The sequence below is a fragment of the Somniosus microcephalus genome, chromosome 2, assembly GCF_052327205.1.
Source record: "Somniosus microcephalus isolate GS21.2 chromosome 2, FLI_Smic_1.0, whole genome shotgun sequence".
In the NCBI taxonomy this organism is placed as follows: Eukaryota; Metazoa; Chordata; class Chondrichthyes; order Squaliformes; family Somniosidae; genus Somniosus; species Somniosus microcephalus.
The window spans coordinates 340,433,472-340,451,888 of NC_140988.1; the positions used below are offsets into that span (position 1 = coordinate 340,433,472).

Genomic DNA, 18,417 nt, shown 5'->3' on the forward strand with positions numbered 1-18,417 from the left:
TTGATATATGGGCCAGAATTTGCGATCGATATGACCTCAGTATGCCGTCATACCGCAGTTGAAATTGACCAATTTTGGGATTTGCACTTGTACATGCGCTAAAACCTGAACTTGCTATCTGTCCGGTTCCGACTGTAAAGTCCTTATTGCTGGTGCAGAGTTGGGCTAATTGTCCACCAACTGCCAAGTACTGTACTTATCAAATATTCACACCATTTAATTTAAAATTTGACGTCGAGCATTGGAGATTTGTTTCCTGATTGGAAGGAGCAGTGCCCCACGTGATCCCAGGTACTCTTGCGCACACAATGAGCCCCTGGGATCTGTGGGCCACTACGCTGTGCTCAACTCTGCAGCACTTCAAAGCACGTTTTCGTTTGGGGCCTCACACCAGGTAAGTGTGGATTTCGTTTGGAGGTCGGCGGCATACTCCTTAGTTACGCTGCCAACCGCAATTTCAGGGCCCTTGTCTCCAATAGCACTGACATCATTGCTTTGTTTACGGGTGTGCTTCTAGATGAAAGCTGCAGAGTAAATGGGGTTTGAAATATTCAGTGGAGTCTTGCTAGATGTTGGATTTATCTTGATAAAATTCGGTCTTGGTCCCTAGCATCAAACTTCTCTTATATTAAAAGGTGTATCTTTTTTAGTGAGCTAATTAATTTTGGTGGGGGTGAGTGGTGGAGAGAGGAAGAGAACGAGGTGTCCTGAAGGAAGCTAATTTGAATGAAGCTGTTCCTTACTTGCGCACTGGTTTGTGAGGAACATATAACTAAGGAATCTCTTGATGGGCTCTGGTAACTGACTGTTCGGTTGGATTTTGCTTTTTACAGTAGTGGAGGTCCCAAGGCATGTCCTCGCCCACAGGCTCGTCTCTTCCCACATCCCATGTCTTGACATTTAAAACTTTTATTGAATGGTTCAATTCACTTCAATTCAAAATTTCACCAGCCCCAAAGCCCATTATAAACTTGTCCTGCAATAGTGGTCAAGAATTCTGGATTGTCAGTGAGGTAAATGCATTTCCAATCTGTTTTAATCTCCGATAAATAACTGTCAAAAATGTACATGATGCAACCCTCCAATGATAGCATTTAGAAGCTAGTGAATGGTCAGTGTTGACTCAATCATTTGAATTAAATAGATTCCAATCCGTCGTGGTAAACCACACTCCATGCCTCGCTACCCACAAACCACTTCATTGGTTGTCACAGGAAAAATGGACCAAATTTTGGAATGCAATCCAAAATACTAGCAAAAATCTCATAGCTAACTGAATTTGACTAATTCAATCATGGTAAGACTGTATTTATGCTCATAAGCAATGGCAGGAGACAATTACTAGTTCATGGATGAGGAAAGCCAGCCTATTGGACAATCTTGGGTGTCACTGAATGGCTGCAGGGCATTCTGAAGGTGGAGGGTGAACAGTCAGAGGTCGTGGTTCACATTGGGACCAATGACATGGGTAGGAAGAGGGATGAGGTCCTGCAGCAAGAATTTAGGGAGCTAGGTAGCAGATTAAAGAGCAGGACCTCAAAGGTTGTAATCTCTGGATTACTCCCGGTGCCATGTGCTAGTGAGTATGGGAATAGGAGGATAGAGCAGCTGAATGTGTGGCTAAAGAGTTGGTGCAGGAGGGAGGGCTTTAGTTTCCTGGATCACTGGGCCTGCTTCTGGGGAAGGTGGGACCTGAACCAGAGCAGGACAAATATCCTTGCGGGGAGGTTTGCTAGCACTGTTCGGGGGGGGTTTAAACTAAAATGGCAGGGGGTTGGGAACCTGAGCAGGGAGACAGAGGAAAGGGAAACGGGGATAAAAGCAAAAGAAAGGAAGGAGAAAAACAAAAGTGGCAGTCAGAAATCAACGGTTTAATTCAAACATGGCCACAATAAATAATAATTCTAATAGGTCTAAGAGTGTTTAAAAAAAACAAGCCTGAAGGCTGTGTCTTAATGCGAGGAGCATTTGTAATAAGGTGGACGAATATGATTTGGTTGGGATTACGGAAACGTGGCTCGAGGATGGCCAAGACTGGGAACTCAACATCCAGGGGTATTCGATATTCAGGAAAGATAGGCAAAAAGGAAAGGGAGGTGGGGTAGCATTACTGGTTAAAGAAGGGATTAATACAATTGTAATGAAGGATATTAGCTCTGATGATGTGGAATCTGTATGGGTAGAATTGAGAAATACTAAGGGGGGGGAAAAAACATTAGTGGGAGTGGTATATAGACCTCAACAGTAAGGCAGAGGTTGGGGATGGCATTAAAAGGGAAATTAAAGAAGCGTGCAATAAGGGCACAGCAGTTATCATGGCTGACTTTAATCTACATATAGATTGGGCTAACCAAATTAGTAACAATACCGTGGAGGAGGAATTCCTGGAGTGTTTACGGGATGGTTTCCTGGACCAATATGTCGAGGAACCAACCAGAGATCAGGCCATCTTAGACTGGGTATTATGTAACGAGAAAGGATTAATTAGCAATCTTGTTGTACGAGGCCCCTTGGGTCGGAGCGATCATAATATGATCGAATTCTTCATTAAGATGGAGAATGAAGTAGTTGACTCCGACTAGGGTCCTCAATTTAAATAAAGGAAACTGCGATGGTCTGAGGAGCGAGTTGGGTAGGATTGATTGGGGAATGGCACTCAAAGGGTTGACGGTGGATAGGCAATGGCAAACATTCAAAGACCGAATGGATGAGCTACAGAATTTGTTCATCCCAGTTTGGCATAAAAATAAAACAAAAAAGGTGACTCAACTGTGGCTAACAAGGGGAAATTAGGGATAGCAAGATCCAAGGAGAGGACATATAAATTGGCTAGAAAAAGCAATAATCCTGAGGATTGGGAGCAGTTTAGGATTCAACAAAGGAGGACAAAGGGATTAATTAAGAAAGGGAAAATAGAATGAGAGTAAGCTAGCAGAGAACATAAAAACTGACTGTAAAAGCTTTTATAGATATGTGAAGAGAAAAAGATTGAAGTCAAGCGTCGGTCCTTGCAGTCAGAATCAGGGGAATTTATAATGGGAAACAAAGAAATGGCAGACCAACTAAATACATACTTTGGTTCTGTCTTCACAAAGGAGGACACAAATAACCTCCCAGAGATGCCGGGGAACATAGGGTCTGATGAAAGGGAGGAACTGATAGAAATCAGTATTTGTAGGGAAATGGTGTTAGGAAAATTGATGGGACTGAAGGCTGATAAATCCCCAGGGCCTGATAATCTACATCCCAGGGTACTTAAGGAAGTGGCCCTTGAAATAAATGTATTGCTGGTCATCTTCCAGAACTCGATAGACTCTGGAACAGTTCCCATGGATTGGCGGGTAGCTAATGTTACCCCACTATTCAAAAAAGGTGGGAGAGAGAAAACGAGGAATTATAGACCGGTAAGCCTGACATCGGTAGTGGGGAAAATGCTAGAGTCTATTATAAAAGATGTAATAGCAGAGCACTTGGAAAGCAGTGACAGGATCGGACAAAGTCAACATGGATTTACAAAAGGTAAATCATGCTTGACTAATCTACTGGAATTTTTTGAGGATGTAACTGGTAAAATAGATAAGGGAGAACCAGTGGATGTGGTGTATTTGGACTTTCAGAAGGCTTTCGATAAGGTCCCGCATAAGAGATTAGCGTGCAAAATTAAGGCACATGGGATTGGGGGCAAGGTATTGACTTGGATAGAGAACTGGTTGGCGGACAGAAAGCAAAGAGTTGGAATAAACGGGTCGTTTTCCGAGTGGCAGGCAGTGATTAGTAGGGTACCGCAAGGATTGGTCCTAGGACCCCAGCTATTCATAATATATATTAATGATCTGGACGAGGGAATTGGATGTAATATCTCCAAATTTGCAGATGACACAAAGCTGGGTGGGAGGGTAAGCTGTGAGGAGGATGTCATGAAACTCCAGTACGATTTGGACAGGTTAGGTGATTGGGCAGAAACATGGCAAATACACTGTAATGTGGATAAATGTGAGGTTATCCACTTTGGTGGCAAAAACAGGAAGGCAGACTATTATTTGAATGGCAATAGATTGGGAGAAGGGGAAGTGCAGAGAGACCTGGGTGTTATTGTGCACCAGTCGCTGAAGGTAAGCATGCAGGTGCAGCAGGCGGTTAAGAAGGCAAATGGTATGTTGGCCTTCGTAGCAAGAGGGTTTGAGTACAGGAACAAGGTTGTCTTGCTGCAGTTGTACAGGGCCTTGGTGAGACCGCACCTTGAGTATTGTGTGCAGTTTTGTTCGCCTTACCTGAGGAAGGTTGTTCTTGCCATGGAAGGAGTGCAGCGAAGATTCACCAGGCTGATACCTGGGATGGCAGGAATGACGTATGAGGAGAGATTGTGTCGATTGGGCTTATACTCACTGGAGTTTAGAAGATTGAGGGGGGATCTCATCGAAACCTATAAAATTCTGTCAGGCCTGGACAGACTAGATGCAGGAAGGATGTTTCTGATGGTCGGGGAGTCCAGAACCAGGGGTCATAGTCTAAGGATAAGGGGTAAGCCATTTAGGACTGAGATGAGGAGGAATTTCTTCACCCAGAGAGTGGTGAACCTGTGGAATTCTCTGCCACAGAGGGTGGTGGAGGCCAGTTCATTAAATATAGACCAGCATCGGACCTAGGAGTGAGCAGCGAGGTCAGGAGGAGGAGCTATAACCCGGCATAAAAACCAGCGGCAGCGACCAGAGGCCCGAGACCAGCATCGGACCTAGGAGTGAGCAGCGAGGTCAGGAGGAGGAGCTATAACCCGGCATAAAAACCAGCGGCAGAGGCCCGAGACCAGCATCGGACCTAGGAGTGAGCAGCGAGGTCAGGAGGAGGAGCTATAACCCAGCATAAAAACCAGCGGCAGCGACCAGAGGCCCGAGACCAGCATCGGACCTAGGAGTGAGCAGCGAGGTCAGGAGGAGGAGCTATAACCCGGCATAAAAACCAGCGGCAGAGGCCCGAGACCAGCATCGGACCTAGGAGTGAGCAGCGAGGTCAGGAGGAGGAGCTATAACCGGCATAAAAACCAGAGGCGTACCAAATCAACAGCAGAGGAGAGAGGTAAAAAATAATCCAAGAGTGACGTCACCAGGAAGCAGGTAGGTGATTGGTTGGATAGGTTGGTGAGTATTTCTTCTTTTTATTACAAGCTTAAATTCGGCGGTTTTTTCCTAGGGTCTGTGCTGTAAGGGAGACGGTTGGTTAACCATTAAACTGGTGTAATTTAGAGGGATTGATTTAATCTAAATAAAAAATTTTTATAATTAATTACATAGAATGGAGCAGATGATGTGTTACTGTTGCGAGATGTGGGAGCCGGTAGACCCCATTGAGGCTAACGGTGATTACATCTGTGACAAGTGTCTGCTGCTACAGGATCTCCAGCTCCGTGTTGATGAGCTGGAGTCTGAGCTTCAGATACTGCGACACATCAGGGAGGGGGAGAAGTACCTGGACTCTGTGTTTCAGGAGGTGGTCACACCTATGAAGTTAATTAATTCAGATGTAGCCCATGGTCAGGGACTGGACGGTGTGACCACGAGTGAGGCAGGTACGGGGATCCAGAAGGTAGTGTTGGAGGAGCCGCAGCCCTTGCTCTTGTCCAACAGGTTCGAGCTTCTTACTCCCTGTGGAGACGGAAGCAGGGGCTGCAGGGAGGATGAGCAACCTGGCCACAGCACCGTGGAGAGGGGGGCCATTCAAGAGGGGGGAGTAAATAGAAATGTTGTAGTGGTAGGGGATAGTATTATTAGGGGGATAGATAGAGTTCTCTGCAGCCAAGAGCGAGAGTCCCGTAGGCTGTGTTGCCTACCCGGTGCCAGGGTTAAGGACATCTCCTCTGGGCTGGACAGAAACTTGGAGTGGGAGGGGGAGGATCCAGTTGTCGTGGTCCATGTTGGTACCAACAACATAGATAGGACAAGGAAGGAGGTTCTGCTGAGGGAGTTTGAGCAGCTAGGGGCCAAATTAAAAAGCAGAACCACAAGGGTGGATTATTACCTGAGCCACGAGCAAATTTGGCTAGGACAAATAAAATAAGAGAGTTAAATGCGTGGCTCAAAGACTGGTGTGGGAGAAATGGGTTTTGCTTCCTGGGACACTGGCACCAGTACTGGGACAGGAGGGAGCTGTTCCGTTGGGACGGGCTTCACTTGGCCAGTGCTGGGACTAGAGTCCTGGCGGATCATATAACTAGGGCTGTAGAGAGGGCTTTAAACTAACTAGTGGGGGGGAGGTTCCCAGAGAGCAAATAATACAAACGACAACAGAGAAGGGCATAGACTTAGGTAGCAGTGGGGAAATTAAAAACCAGAGCGTGTCAGGAAGGGGTAGAAGGTGTGGAGTAAAAGGTAAAGTAATAAAAAGGGCAATAGCAGGAACTAAGTGTCACAAAACATATTTGAAAGTTCTCTATCTGAATGCACGTAGCATTCGTAACAAAATAGACGAGTTAAAGGCACAAATAGCTACATATGGGTATGATCTTGTGGCCATTACAGAAACATGGCTGCAGGGTGACAATGCCTGGGAATTAAACATACCAGGTTATTTAACGATCAGGAAGGACAGGCAGGAAGGAAGGGGAGGTGGGGTGGCTATGTTAATAAAGGAAGGAATCACTGTAATACAGAGAAATGATATTGGGTCAAAGGATCAGGATAATGAAACAGTTTGGGTGGAGATAAGGAATAATAAGGGGAAAAAAACACTAGTGGGTGTTGTATATAGGCCTCCGAACAGTCGCAACTCGGTTGGACGGAGTATCAATCAGGAAATAGTTGAGGCTTGTAATAAGGGAACATCTATAATTATGGGGGATTTTAACTATCATATAAATTGGACGAATCAAATTGGGCAGGGCTGCCTTGAGGATGAGTTCATTGAGTGTATTAGGGATGGGTTTCTTGAGCAGTATGTAACTGAACCAACCAGGGGGCAAGCAACCTTAGATCTGGTCCTGTGTAACGAGACAGGATTAATTAAAAATGTCCTAGTAAAGGATCCCCTTGGAATGAGTGACCATAACATGGTTGAATTCCATATTCAGTTAGAGGGTGAGGAGGCTGTATCTCAAACAAGCGTGCTAAGCTTGAATAAAGGAGACTATGAAGGTATGAGAGCGGAATTGAGTAAAGTGGATTGGGAAAATAGGTTAAAGGATAAGACGATACATGATCAGTGGTGTACATTTAAGGAGTTATTTTACAAATTCCAAAAAAAGTATATTCCACTGAGAAGAAAAGGGTGTAAAAGAATAGACAGCCATCCGTGGCTAAGTAAAGAAATTAAGGATAGTATTCGACTAAAAACAAGGGCATATAAGGTAGCCAAATCTAGTGGGAGGATAGAGGATTGGGAAAACTTTAAAAGACAGCAAAAAATAACAAAAAGATTAATTAAGAAAGGGAAGATACATTATGAAAGTAAATTAGCAAAAAATATAAAGACAGATAGTAAGAGTTTTTATAGTTATATAAAAAGAAAAAGGGTGGCTAAAGTAAATGTTGGTCCCTTAGAGGATGAGACCGGGAAATTAATGGTGGGAAATATGGAGATGGCAGAAACACAATGAATATTTTACATTAGTCTTTACAGTAGAGGACACCAAGAATATCCCAACACTTGACAAGTAGGGGGCTATAGGGGGGGAGGAGCTAAATACGATTAAAATCACTAAGGAAGTAGTACTTGGTAAAATAATGGGACTCAAGGCGGATAAATCACCTGGACCTGATGGCTTACATCCCAGGGTTTTGAGGGAAGTGGCGGTAGGGATTGTGGATGCATTGGTAATAATCTTCCAAAACTCCCTGGACTCAGCAAAGGTCCCGGCAGACTGGAAAACTGCTAATGTAACACCCTTATTTAAAAAGGGCAGTAGACAGAAGGCTGGAAACTATAGACCGGTTAGCCTAACATCTGTGGTAGGTAAAATTTTGGAGTCCATTATTAAGGAGACAGTAACAGGACATTTGGATAATCATAATTTAATAAGACAAAGTCAGCATGGTTTTATGAAGGGGAAGTCATGTTTGACAAATTTGCTGGAGTTCTTTGAGGAAGTAACGTATAGGGTGGATAAAGGGGAACCAGTGGACGTAGTGTATTTAGACTTCCAAAAGGCATTTGACAAGGTGCCACACAAGATTATTGCTTAAGATAAAAAAATCACGGGATTGGGGGTAATATTCTGGCATGGATAGAGGATTGGCTATCTAACAGAAGGCAGAGAGTTGGGATAAATGGTTCATATTCAGACTGGCAATCAGTAACCAGTGGTGTTCCGCAGGGGTCAGTGCTGGGTCCCCAACTCTTTACAATCTATATTAACGATTTGGAGGAGGGGACCGAGTGAACACGTCAAAGTTTGCAGATGATACCAAGATGGGAGGGAAAGTAGTGAGTGAGGAGGACATAAAAAACCTGCAAGGGGACATAGACAGGCTAAGTAAGTGGGCAGAGATTTGGCAGATGGAATACAATACTGGAAAGTGTGAGGTTATGCACTTTGGCAGGAAAAATCGTAGAGCAAGTTATCTTAATGGCAAGAAACTTGAAAGTACTGAAGTACAAAGGGATCTGGGGGTCCTGGTGCACGAAACTCAAAAGGTTAGTATGCAGGTGCAGCAAGTGATTAAGAAGGCTAATGGAATGTTGGCTTTCATTGCTAGGGGGATAGAATATAAAAATAGGGAGGTATGCTTCAGTTGTACAAGGTATTGGTGAGACCGCACCTGGAATACTGCATACAGTTTTGGTGTCCATACTTAAGAAAGGACATACTTGCTCTTGAGTCAGTACAAAGAAGGTTCACTCGATTAATCCCGGGGATGAGGGGATGGACATATGAGGAGAGGTTGAGTAGATTGGGACTCTACTCATTGGAGTTCAGAAGAATGAGAGGCGATCTCATTGAAACATATAAGATTATGAAGGGGTTGGATCGGGTGGATGCAGGGAGGATGTTCCAGATGATGGGTGAAACTAGAACTAGGGGGCATAGTCTTAGAATAAGGGGCTGCTCTTTCAAAACTGAGATGAGGAGGAACTACTTCACTCAGAGGGTGGTAGGTCCATGGAATATGCTGCCCCAAAAAGCTGTCGAAGCTACATCATTACATAAATTTAAAACAGAAATAGACAGTTTCCTAGTAGAAAAGGGAATTAAGGGTTACGGGGAGCGGGCAGGAATTTGGACATGAGTCTAGGTTCGGATAGGTCTTGGCCCTGTGGGTAGCGGAGCGGGCCCAGGGGCCGTGTAGCCTGATCCTGCTCCTGTTTTCGTGTGTCTAATGCTGTTAGATTCAGGAGATAGTCCTGTCATAGTGGATTGGCGGTTAGGATCAGATCAGCCATGATCTTATTGAATGGCGGAGCAGGCTCGAGGGGCCAATTGGCCTACTCCTGCTCCTATTTCTTATGTTCTTATATTCAAGAAACAGTTGGATATATTTCTTAAGGCTAAAGGGATCAAGGGATATGGGGAGAAAGCAGGGACCGGGTACTGAATTTGGATGATCAGCCATGAGCTCATTGAATGGCGGAGCAGGCTCGAAGGGCTGAATGGCCTACTCCTGCTCCTATCTTCTATGTTTCTGTGTTTAATCCATCCCAAACAACCTTCCTTTCCCACTTCAATCATTGCATTTGATTGGTTCTTAAATGGTTCCAGGGTTTACACCTTTATTGCTCTTCCTGGAAATCTGTGAAGTGTTGATTACTCTGTTTTAAAATGAGCCACCTGTTATCAGTCTTCCAATTGCCGTTTACTGGTTTGAACAGTCCTACTCCCACAGTTCAAAATATGCAACTCTGAACAAAGTGTGTGATTCAAAGTTGAATGACTTCCATGTTTTGTTATTGGCCAGCTGTGGTATTTGTATTTGTGTTTTTTTAATCCTGCAGACAGCAGTACTTCTGTTAAAATCTTCAAGTTTTCACTTTTTTTAATGGTGTTTTAAATAAGCGGTTTAATCAACCGATTTATTTTTTCCTTTTCAGATACAAAAGACGACTCTTGCTAAATGATTTTAATGACCATGAAAAGGATTACTCTTCTGAAAGGTATATCTAATGTGTTTCCAGAAATTGAAATAAATGTTTGCTAACAAAGCACAACATAATGAACGTCTGCATTTTGCAAAGCTTTTTCTCCATATATTGTCAAACTATAGCTTCAGATTGCTAAACCTTGTACCAAATGTCTCTTCACATGAGAATGTGTGTTGGATGGGTGGGTGGAGAAAGGAGGAGGAAGAGTTTGAGACTGGTTTGGGTGGTCACCAAATATTCTAGCTTTTGATTTGTGGCATGGATCCCTCCCTTCCCCTCACATTACCCGCCCACCACCACTGCCCCAGCAATATAGTGTAGTAGATGTCCACCAGTGTTGCCAGCTGTCTGGGGCGTGGGGGCTGGGGTACAGAGTGGCTTGATTCTTTCCTGTAGTTTCCATCTCCTCTCCTGCAATACAGCTGGGCTTGGGATTTTAGTACAGTAAGGGGTCAGATTCACATGTTGGTACCATGTGGTACTTTTAAATGGTAGAGACTGCAACGGGGTCTCGGGTAATTTAGGGTGGTAGCATATTGATGTAGTTTATGCCTGTAATTCTTTCCTCATCCTTTAACCAGGAAGTTCCTGATTGAGGGGTGGGCAATCACTTTTAATCATCTAATTGCTGAAGGGTTTTATGTCAGTTCCAGTGGCTCCAGAGAATCATTAGCACCTTCAGAACTTGAAACTGATGAAGTGGTATTGATGAGAAGACAGAAGCAGATCAACTATGGAAAGAACACGATTGCATATGATCGATTCATTCAGGAAGTTCCTAAGTAAGATCACAAATGTGTTTATTCTTGCTCTGATAGTCTTGAAGCGGGCTTTTTTGTCAAATTTGGGGTGGAACAATTAAGACTTTATTTGGTAACTTAACATTCATCCTACTTGTGCTTACGGTAAAGTTGAAAATATTCTTGGGAATTATAAGCATGAAAGTTTCACTTTTTTTAATAGGGAGGTGACTGGTCTACAATTGAGTGGCTGACATCATGAATACAAATCTTTCCTTGTACCTTGTGAAGAATGATGTCCTTCATCAGTTCTAATTTGTAGACTGGTTTAGTGCAAAACATGCTACCTTTTGGGTAATATTCTCCTAGCCCTTAGCTTGGTTATGTCCAGATGACCCCTCTAGCCATCTAGAGTTGCTTTTAATGGACCTTTTTTGAGGAGGGAGGGAAGGAAAGAAAGGTGTTAATTGGGGTGGGGCCTAGCAGGGACTTGGCATTTTCAGAGAAATATTGGAACGTTCATTTATATTGCACATGTTCTTGGGGGTGTTTCATGCCCATAAATTACTTGATGAAACTGTTCCTGTTCCAACAACCTGTATATAATGCCTTTAACATAGAGAAGCTTCGGGGGGGGGAAATGGACGCTAAACTAAATGAGGTGATGGGCAGAGGACCAAAAGCTTTGTGGAAAAGGTGGATTTTAAAGAGGGCCTTCAAGGAGGAGAAGGAAGTAGCAGTTTAAGGAATTAGTGTGGGGTCAAGGCAGTTGAAGGCACAGTGGTTGAGCTAGGGAGGGGTGGGGGTGATTAAAGAGGCTATGATCCAAAGAAGAGAGTTTGGAGAGGGGTTATAGACCTGAAGACTGCACATATGGAGGGGCACAGCCAGGGAGGGGCTTAAATAAAAGGATGAATATTTTAAATTTGAGTTGTTGGGGACCAGGTCAATGAAGATGGGTGCTGGGTAAACAGAAGTTCATGTGAGGTAGGGTACAGCCCTACCTTGCAGAGTTTGGGATGTGCTGAAGTGGAGAGTGGAGTATGGGAGGTCACCAGAAGAGCATTGGACTAGTCGGTTTAGAAGTTATAAAAGGTATTGATGAGGGTTTTAGCAGCAGATGGGCGATGTTGGAGGCATCATTTGGCGGCCATTGTGGTGGAGAGGATATGAGTTTGGAAACTCTGCTGACTTTCAACCAGATAGTGGCCGGGGATGGAAATAAAATCTGTGGCAAGGGTATGGAGTTTGTAGTGGGGGACCAAAGATGATGTGCTTCAGTCTTCCAAATGTGTTGCCAGAGGAAATTGTGCTTCCATCATCCAAGATTGGATGTTGGACAAGCAGTCTTGACAGTAGAGGTAGTGGCAGGGTTGAGAGGGGTGTTAGAGCTGGGTGTCCTCTGCAAACATGTGGGAGCTGATCCCACGTCTATGGATGATGTTGCCAAGGGGCAGCATATAGGTGAGTAAGAGAGGGCCAAGGGCTTGAACCCACAACCTTCCTATGATAAGATTGCTACCAATTGTGTCAAACTGAGCAAAAGGGATATAAAATCATTTTGCATATAAACAATTTGAAGTTATCTAGTGTACTGTGAACAATGAGAAGGTTTGGCTTGATGTTTGACTTTAGTTGGATGGGTGTGGAACTTGTCATTGGTGATATTAGATGTACTTTAAAGCAACTTGACACTGTCCACCTACTCATTGACTTCTTTCTTTCAGACATCTTCGGAAGCCAGGTGTTCATCCAAGAACTCCAAACAAATTTAAGAAGTTCAGTCGTAGATCCTGGGACCAGCAAATTAGGTTGTGGCGAATTGCACTGCATGCCTGGGATCCTCCTGCAGAAGAAGGCAATGATTTACAGGCAGTGTATGTTCAAATTACTGTGTATCAGTGTAACTCGAGTAGGAGACATTTTTGGGGTGCAAGTACTGTTAATGTTTCAGATTTGGGAATTAATTGTGCAATTCTAATAGTGGCATTCAAGTGAATTGCTTTAAATTCAAGTGAGGGTGGTATGGATTTATTGTTAAGCAAAATAAGGAATATAATTGGATTACAGTACTTGTTAGAATGGTGATTGAACATTGTAGTAAAATCCACTAGTTGTAACCAAATATTGCTTAAGCAACAAAAGAAAACCATGAGCCTTGCTTTGTCTTGCAGCACGGAGTTTGATTTTGATATGGAAACAGAATCTGTGAACAGCTCAAGTGGAAGTCGAATAAGTTTCCACGATGAGAGAGGATGCACCCCCAGCAACACACGTGCACCATCTCCTCAGGTAAGCATCTTATATCTTTAAAAAAATGGATTATATAGTGCTGAGCAGTAAGCATTTTATGTATAGACAATTGAAATGTTCTCGGCTGTCTGGGATAGACTTAACAACTCTCCTGGTTTGAGCTGCAAGTAGAATGATTGACTTCACTGCATTCTTGTTGACCATGAGGAATTTGTATCCTGTACCCTTTAACTCTGCTTATAGTTTTGCAATCTATGCTGATCAAACCTGCATAGAACAGAGTGGTTCCATAATTAGTTTTTTCTGCCATGGTCCTAAAGGGACTGTTGGAGGCTGCTCAAAAAAACCTGTCCAGTTAATTGAGTTTTTATTTGTGGGTCCAGGAGAAACGGGTGTGCTCTTCCTGGGCCTACACTTTTTTTTTAAGCCTGCTGCTGGCCCATTCAAGACCCCCTGGGATTGCTGACTTTACCTGCCAGTCAGCTCGGCACGAGTTGTCAGATATCCTGCCCTTTTACAACTGGCGAGCTGCAACAGGGCGCCAGTGGCCTTGAAGGCCTAAACCCCCAATTTGGTTTGTACCTCATTCTGGTAGACTGAGCAATTACTCCACTGACTGCATCTGTTTCGGACAGAAGTTGAATTTCTTGGCCACTGAGTCAGCTGTGATGTTTTGCCTTTAGCAATCTGACACGGGCACCTTGGATAATCCCTTTTTTTTAAGTATGGAAGATGGTGTGGGCAATATTATCTGCCTTCTACCTGGATGTTGGTTCTGTAACTTGGTCCAGTATGTGTTTGCAGTATAAGTTGGTAGGAAGGCCTGTTTTGATATGTGAAGTTACTGTAACTGAAAGTTTACAATTTCAGCTAATGTCTTAATATTTCAATTTTCTCCAGCTATCTTGCTCGATTCCAATGACCCGAGAAATTGCCTCTCCTCGTGTGGACAAAGAATTTGATTTGCAAGCTTGTTTGGCTGAAACCAATGAAGCTAGTTTTTGGTTAAACTAAAGGAGGCTGCTTGCTATTGAGAATCTTGCATTGAGTGTTGAACAGTTCTACAGTTGGTGTGATCTCATGAACCTAAAGGAGTTTAGTGTTTTGTTCCATAATATATGCCACATTGTGTAGATTTGTCTATAATGCAAATCCATTAATGTAATTGCTTTTAGGCTACCAACAAAATACACACTTCCCAACTAAGTGCAGTGGACTAGCAGATGTTGGACACCAACTGTCTAATGTTAAACCTCATCCCCATAATCTGGTTACTTGGGTTAATTTGACTCCCCCACCCCACCCAAACATAAGGTTGGCACATCTCTTGGTGGTGGGGGAATTGTGGCACCAGAGTCTCGCTCGAGTCCCTCTCCAAACATTGATGTTTCTTGGGCCTTTTACAATGCTTTGCAACAAAACTTGGTTGCTTTCTGAACAGCTTGCGTGGAGGGGGGAGGGTGTTGTAAAGGCTCTGCTGCACGGAATTACAGATTTTTATGCCTTTTCTCCATTTCTATGTAGTGTCAATCTATGGGTGGGAATGTCCGAACTAGAGTGGACTATTTTAAAAGTTAGTTACTTTGTATCCTGTAGTTGTTAAATTACTCGGTTGTAATGTTTTCGGTGTTTAATCTTGGAGCAGTATCAACTATCTTGCTCAAAATCGGATGCAATGTCAGCAAATTGCTACTCTTCCCATTTGAGATTGTATAAAGTTAATACCTTTTTTGTATCTTGGTAATGTTTGACCAGTGAATTTTAGATATACTGTCAAGTGTGTTTTTGCTTTAATAAATCTGCATAAATGTAATGCATAAAGTCCATTGGGATAAAGGATTCTTACTGGAAGACTAATAGAAAACACAATTTTGTAATATTTTTATTTTGTATTTAAAGCAACTTGTCTTGTATGTGGCCAGATTCCAGTTAGATGATAGACATTTGAAATTCTTTACTATTAAAATAATAAATTGTTGAACTCGGCATTATTTTTAACGTCTTTTTTTTGTAAATCTGCAGCTGTACAATAAAAGTTAGCTTACCTATTATTTGCCTGTGGCTATTCTGTTTACATGTTGGTGAAATACTGAGCACATGGCCTCCCTGCATACATTTATCACGTGACTTAATTGGGCAATCTTGTACATAAAATCTGATCCGTTTGAAATGGAGAAGCATCTATTAATGAGCTTTACCAAACAATATTTGACACGGAGCCACATGAGATGTAGGGACAGGTGACCAAAAGCTTGGTCAAAGAGGTAGGTTTTAAGGAGTGCCTTAGAGAGGTCGAGGGGTGTAGGGAGGGAATTCCAGAGCTTAGGGCCTTGGTAGCTGAAGGCATGGCTACCAATGGTGGAGCAGTGAAAATTGGATGCACAAGAGGCCAGAATTGGAGCACAGAGATCCGAGGGCTGGAGGAGGATGGGGAAGGGTGAGGCCATAGTGATTTGAAAACGATGAGCATTTAAAAATTGACGTTTCCAGACCAGGAGCAGGGTCAATGGGACTTGGTGTGAGTTAGGACACGGGCATTAGTTTTGGTTGAGCTCAAGTTTACGGTTGGTGCAAGATGGGAGGCTGGCCAGGAGAGCATTGCAATAGTAGAGTTGGCATGGATGAGGGAGCCAGGTGATGTTAGAGGTGGAAGTAGACAGTCTTGGTGAAGGGAGAAGATACGGGGTTGGAAGCTCAGGTTCAGGTTCAAATAGGACATCCTGGTTGTGAACAGTCTAATTCCGTTTCAGACAGTGACCAGTGAGAGGGCGGGCGTTGGCTAGGAAACAGTGTGGCAGGAACTGAAGACAATAGCATGTTCAATGTTAGATGTCGGACAAGCAGCATAGCAAATCAGGAAGTGGAGGAATCCATTGTGGAAAGGAAGCAATAGACGAGAAAGGGAAAGTTTTTGCCAAGAGAAGAAAAAGATAAAGTACTTTGTGCCTTAAGCTAATGTTAACTGAGCAATAAAAGTATCATTTAGAATGTAAAGAGGTTTTGCAGAGGAAGAAATAAAATTACTTGCATCTGTGAAACCGGCTGGAGGGGCTGAATGGTCTACTGTTCCTATGTTCTTGTACAAATTTTGTATAGTGGTATAGAATGGTACAGCACAGGAGGCCATTCAATCCATATGTCTGAACGAGCTATCCAATTTGTCCCACTCCACTGCTCTTTTTCCATAGCCCTGTAAAATTTCTTCCCTTCAAGTATTTATCCAATTCCCTTTTGAAAGTTACTGAATCTGCTTCCACCACCCTTTCAGGCAGTGCATTCCAGATCACAAGTCGCTGTGGGGGGAAAAATTGCCTCTTTTGCCAATCACCTTAAATCTGTGTCAGGTTACTGAACTTTCTGCCAATGGAAACAGTTTCTCCTTATTTACTCTACCAAAACTCTTCATGATTTGGAACACCCCTGTCAAATCTGCTCCTCTGCTATAAGGAGAACAACCCCAGGTTCTCCAGTCTCCACATAACGGAAGTCCCTCATCCCTGCTACCATTCTAGTAAATCTCTGCTGCACCCTCTCTAAGGCCTTGATATCCCCTTCCGAAAGTGGTGCCCAGAATTGAACATAATACTCCAGTTGAGGCCTAACGTGTTTGAAAGGTTTAGCATAAATTTCTTGGTTTTGTACTTTGTGCCTCTATTAAAGCCAAGAATCCCATATGCTTTAACAGCCTTCTCAACTTGTCCTGCCACCTTCAAAGATTTGTGTACACACATTCCCAGCTCTCTATTCCTGCACCCCTATTTTGTTTATTATCTCTATGTATCACTTCACACTTCTCTGCATTAAAATTCATCTGCCATGTGTGCCCATTTCACCAGTCTGCCTATGGCCTCCTGAAGTCTGTAACAATCCTTATTGTTTACTATATTTCAGAGTTTGTGTCACCTGCAAACTTTGAAATTATGCTCTATATACCCAAGTCCAGGTCATTAATATATATCAGAGTGGTGATCCTTGTATTGACCCTTGCGGAACACCACTATACATCCCTTCAGCCTGGAAAAAACAATTGTTCACCACTACTCTTCGCTTTCTGTCCCTAAGCCAATTTTGTATCCACACTGCCACTGTCCCTTTATTCCCATTATTAATTAATCTTGCTAACAAATCTATTGTGGTACTTTGTCAAATGCCTCTTAAGTCCATACACACATCAACCCTCCTTTAACTCAATCAGGTAGGTAAACAGTATTACAAATATATCTGTTCGGCCTGTATGTTTCATTATCAGTAAGGTCTCATTTTTACAAATAAACAGCAAAAACTGGAAATCTAAATCAAACAGAAAATGCTGGAAGCACACTTGGTGAGTCAGCATCTACAGATAGAACATAAGTTATTAACACCTGTTGGACGACTAGCCCCTTTTCAGATTTTGCTTCAACAGGTTATTTGAGAACAGGCCATCAAGGGTTATAATTTCTGGATTATTACCTGAGCCACGTGCAAATTGGCGTAGGGATAAGCTGATTAGTGGAAGTGAACATTTGGCTAAAGGAGTGGTATGGGAAAGGGGTTCCATTTCATGGGGCACTGCATCAGTATTGGGCCAGTAAGGAACTGTACCGTTGGGATGGACTCCACCTGAACCGATCTAGGACCAGGGTCATAGAAGATATGGGCAGGAGTAGGCCATTCGGCCCCTCGAGCCTGCTCCACCATTCAATGAGATCATAGCCTATCATCCAAATTCAGTACCCTGTTCCTGCCTTCTCTCCATATCCCTTGATCCCTTTAGCCTTAAGAAATATATCCAACTCCTTGAATATATTTAATGAATTGGCCTCTACTGCCACCTTTGGCAGAGAATTCCACAGGTTCACCACTCTCTGGGTGAAAAAATTCCTCCTCATCTCTGTCCTAAATGGTTTACCCCTTATCCTTAGACTGTGACCCCTGGTTATGGACTCACCGACCATCGGGAACATCCTTCCAGCGTCTAGTCCTGTTAGAATTTTATACGTTTCGATGAGATCCCCTCTCATTCTTATAAACTCCAGCGAGTACAAGCCCAATCGACCCAATCTCTCCTCATACGTCATTCCTGCCAGCCCAGTTATCAGCCTGGTGAATCTTCGCTGCACTCCTTCCATGGCAAGAACATCCTTCCTCAGATAAGGTGACCAAAACTGCACACAATACTCCAGATGTGGCCTCACCAAGGCCCTGTACAACTGCAGCAAGACATCCTTGTTCCTGTACTTAAACCCTCTCGCTATGAAGGCCAACATACCATTTGCCGACTTAACCGCCTGCTGCACCTGCATGCTTACTTTCAGCGACTGGTGCACAAGGACACCCAGGTCTCGTTTCACTTCCCCTTCTCCCAATCTATTGCCAT

General features: G+C 43.4%; 1 protein-coding gene across 2 annotated transcripts in view; it reads left to right on the plus strand.

Moving 5' to 3' along the window:
* The window catches only part of slbp (stem-loop histone mRNA binding protein), a 28,621-nt gene extending 13,514 nt beyond the window's left edge, over nucleotides 1-15,107 (plus strand). Inside the window, exons 4-8 of one of the 2 annotated variants that reach the window (XM_085975433.1) lie at nucleotides 10,015-10,077; nucleotides 10,713-10,847; nucleotides 12,533-12,682; nucleotides 12,980-13,097; nucleotides 13,959-15,107. In XM_085975433.1, the coding sequence (XP_085831559.1) occupies nucleotides 10,015-10,077; nucleotides 10,713-10,847; nucleotides 12,533-12,682; nucleotides 12,980-13,097; nucleotides 13,959-14,072 (580 nt within the window). In that variant the 3' untranslated portion in view covers nucleotides 14,073-15,107. The remainder of the gene's footprint in view (nucleotides 1-10,014; nucleotides 10,078-10,712; nucleotides 10,848-12,532; nucleotides 12,683-12,979; nucleotides 13,098-13,958) is intronic. The other variant, XM_085975434.1, reaches the window with a different exon arrangement.
* The last annotated feature ends 3,310 nt before the right edge of the window (nucleotides 15,108-18,417 follow it).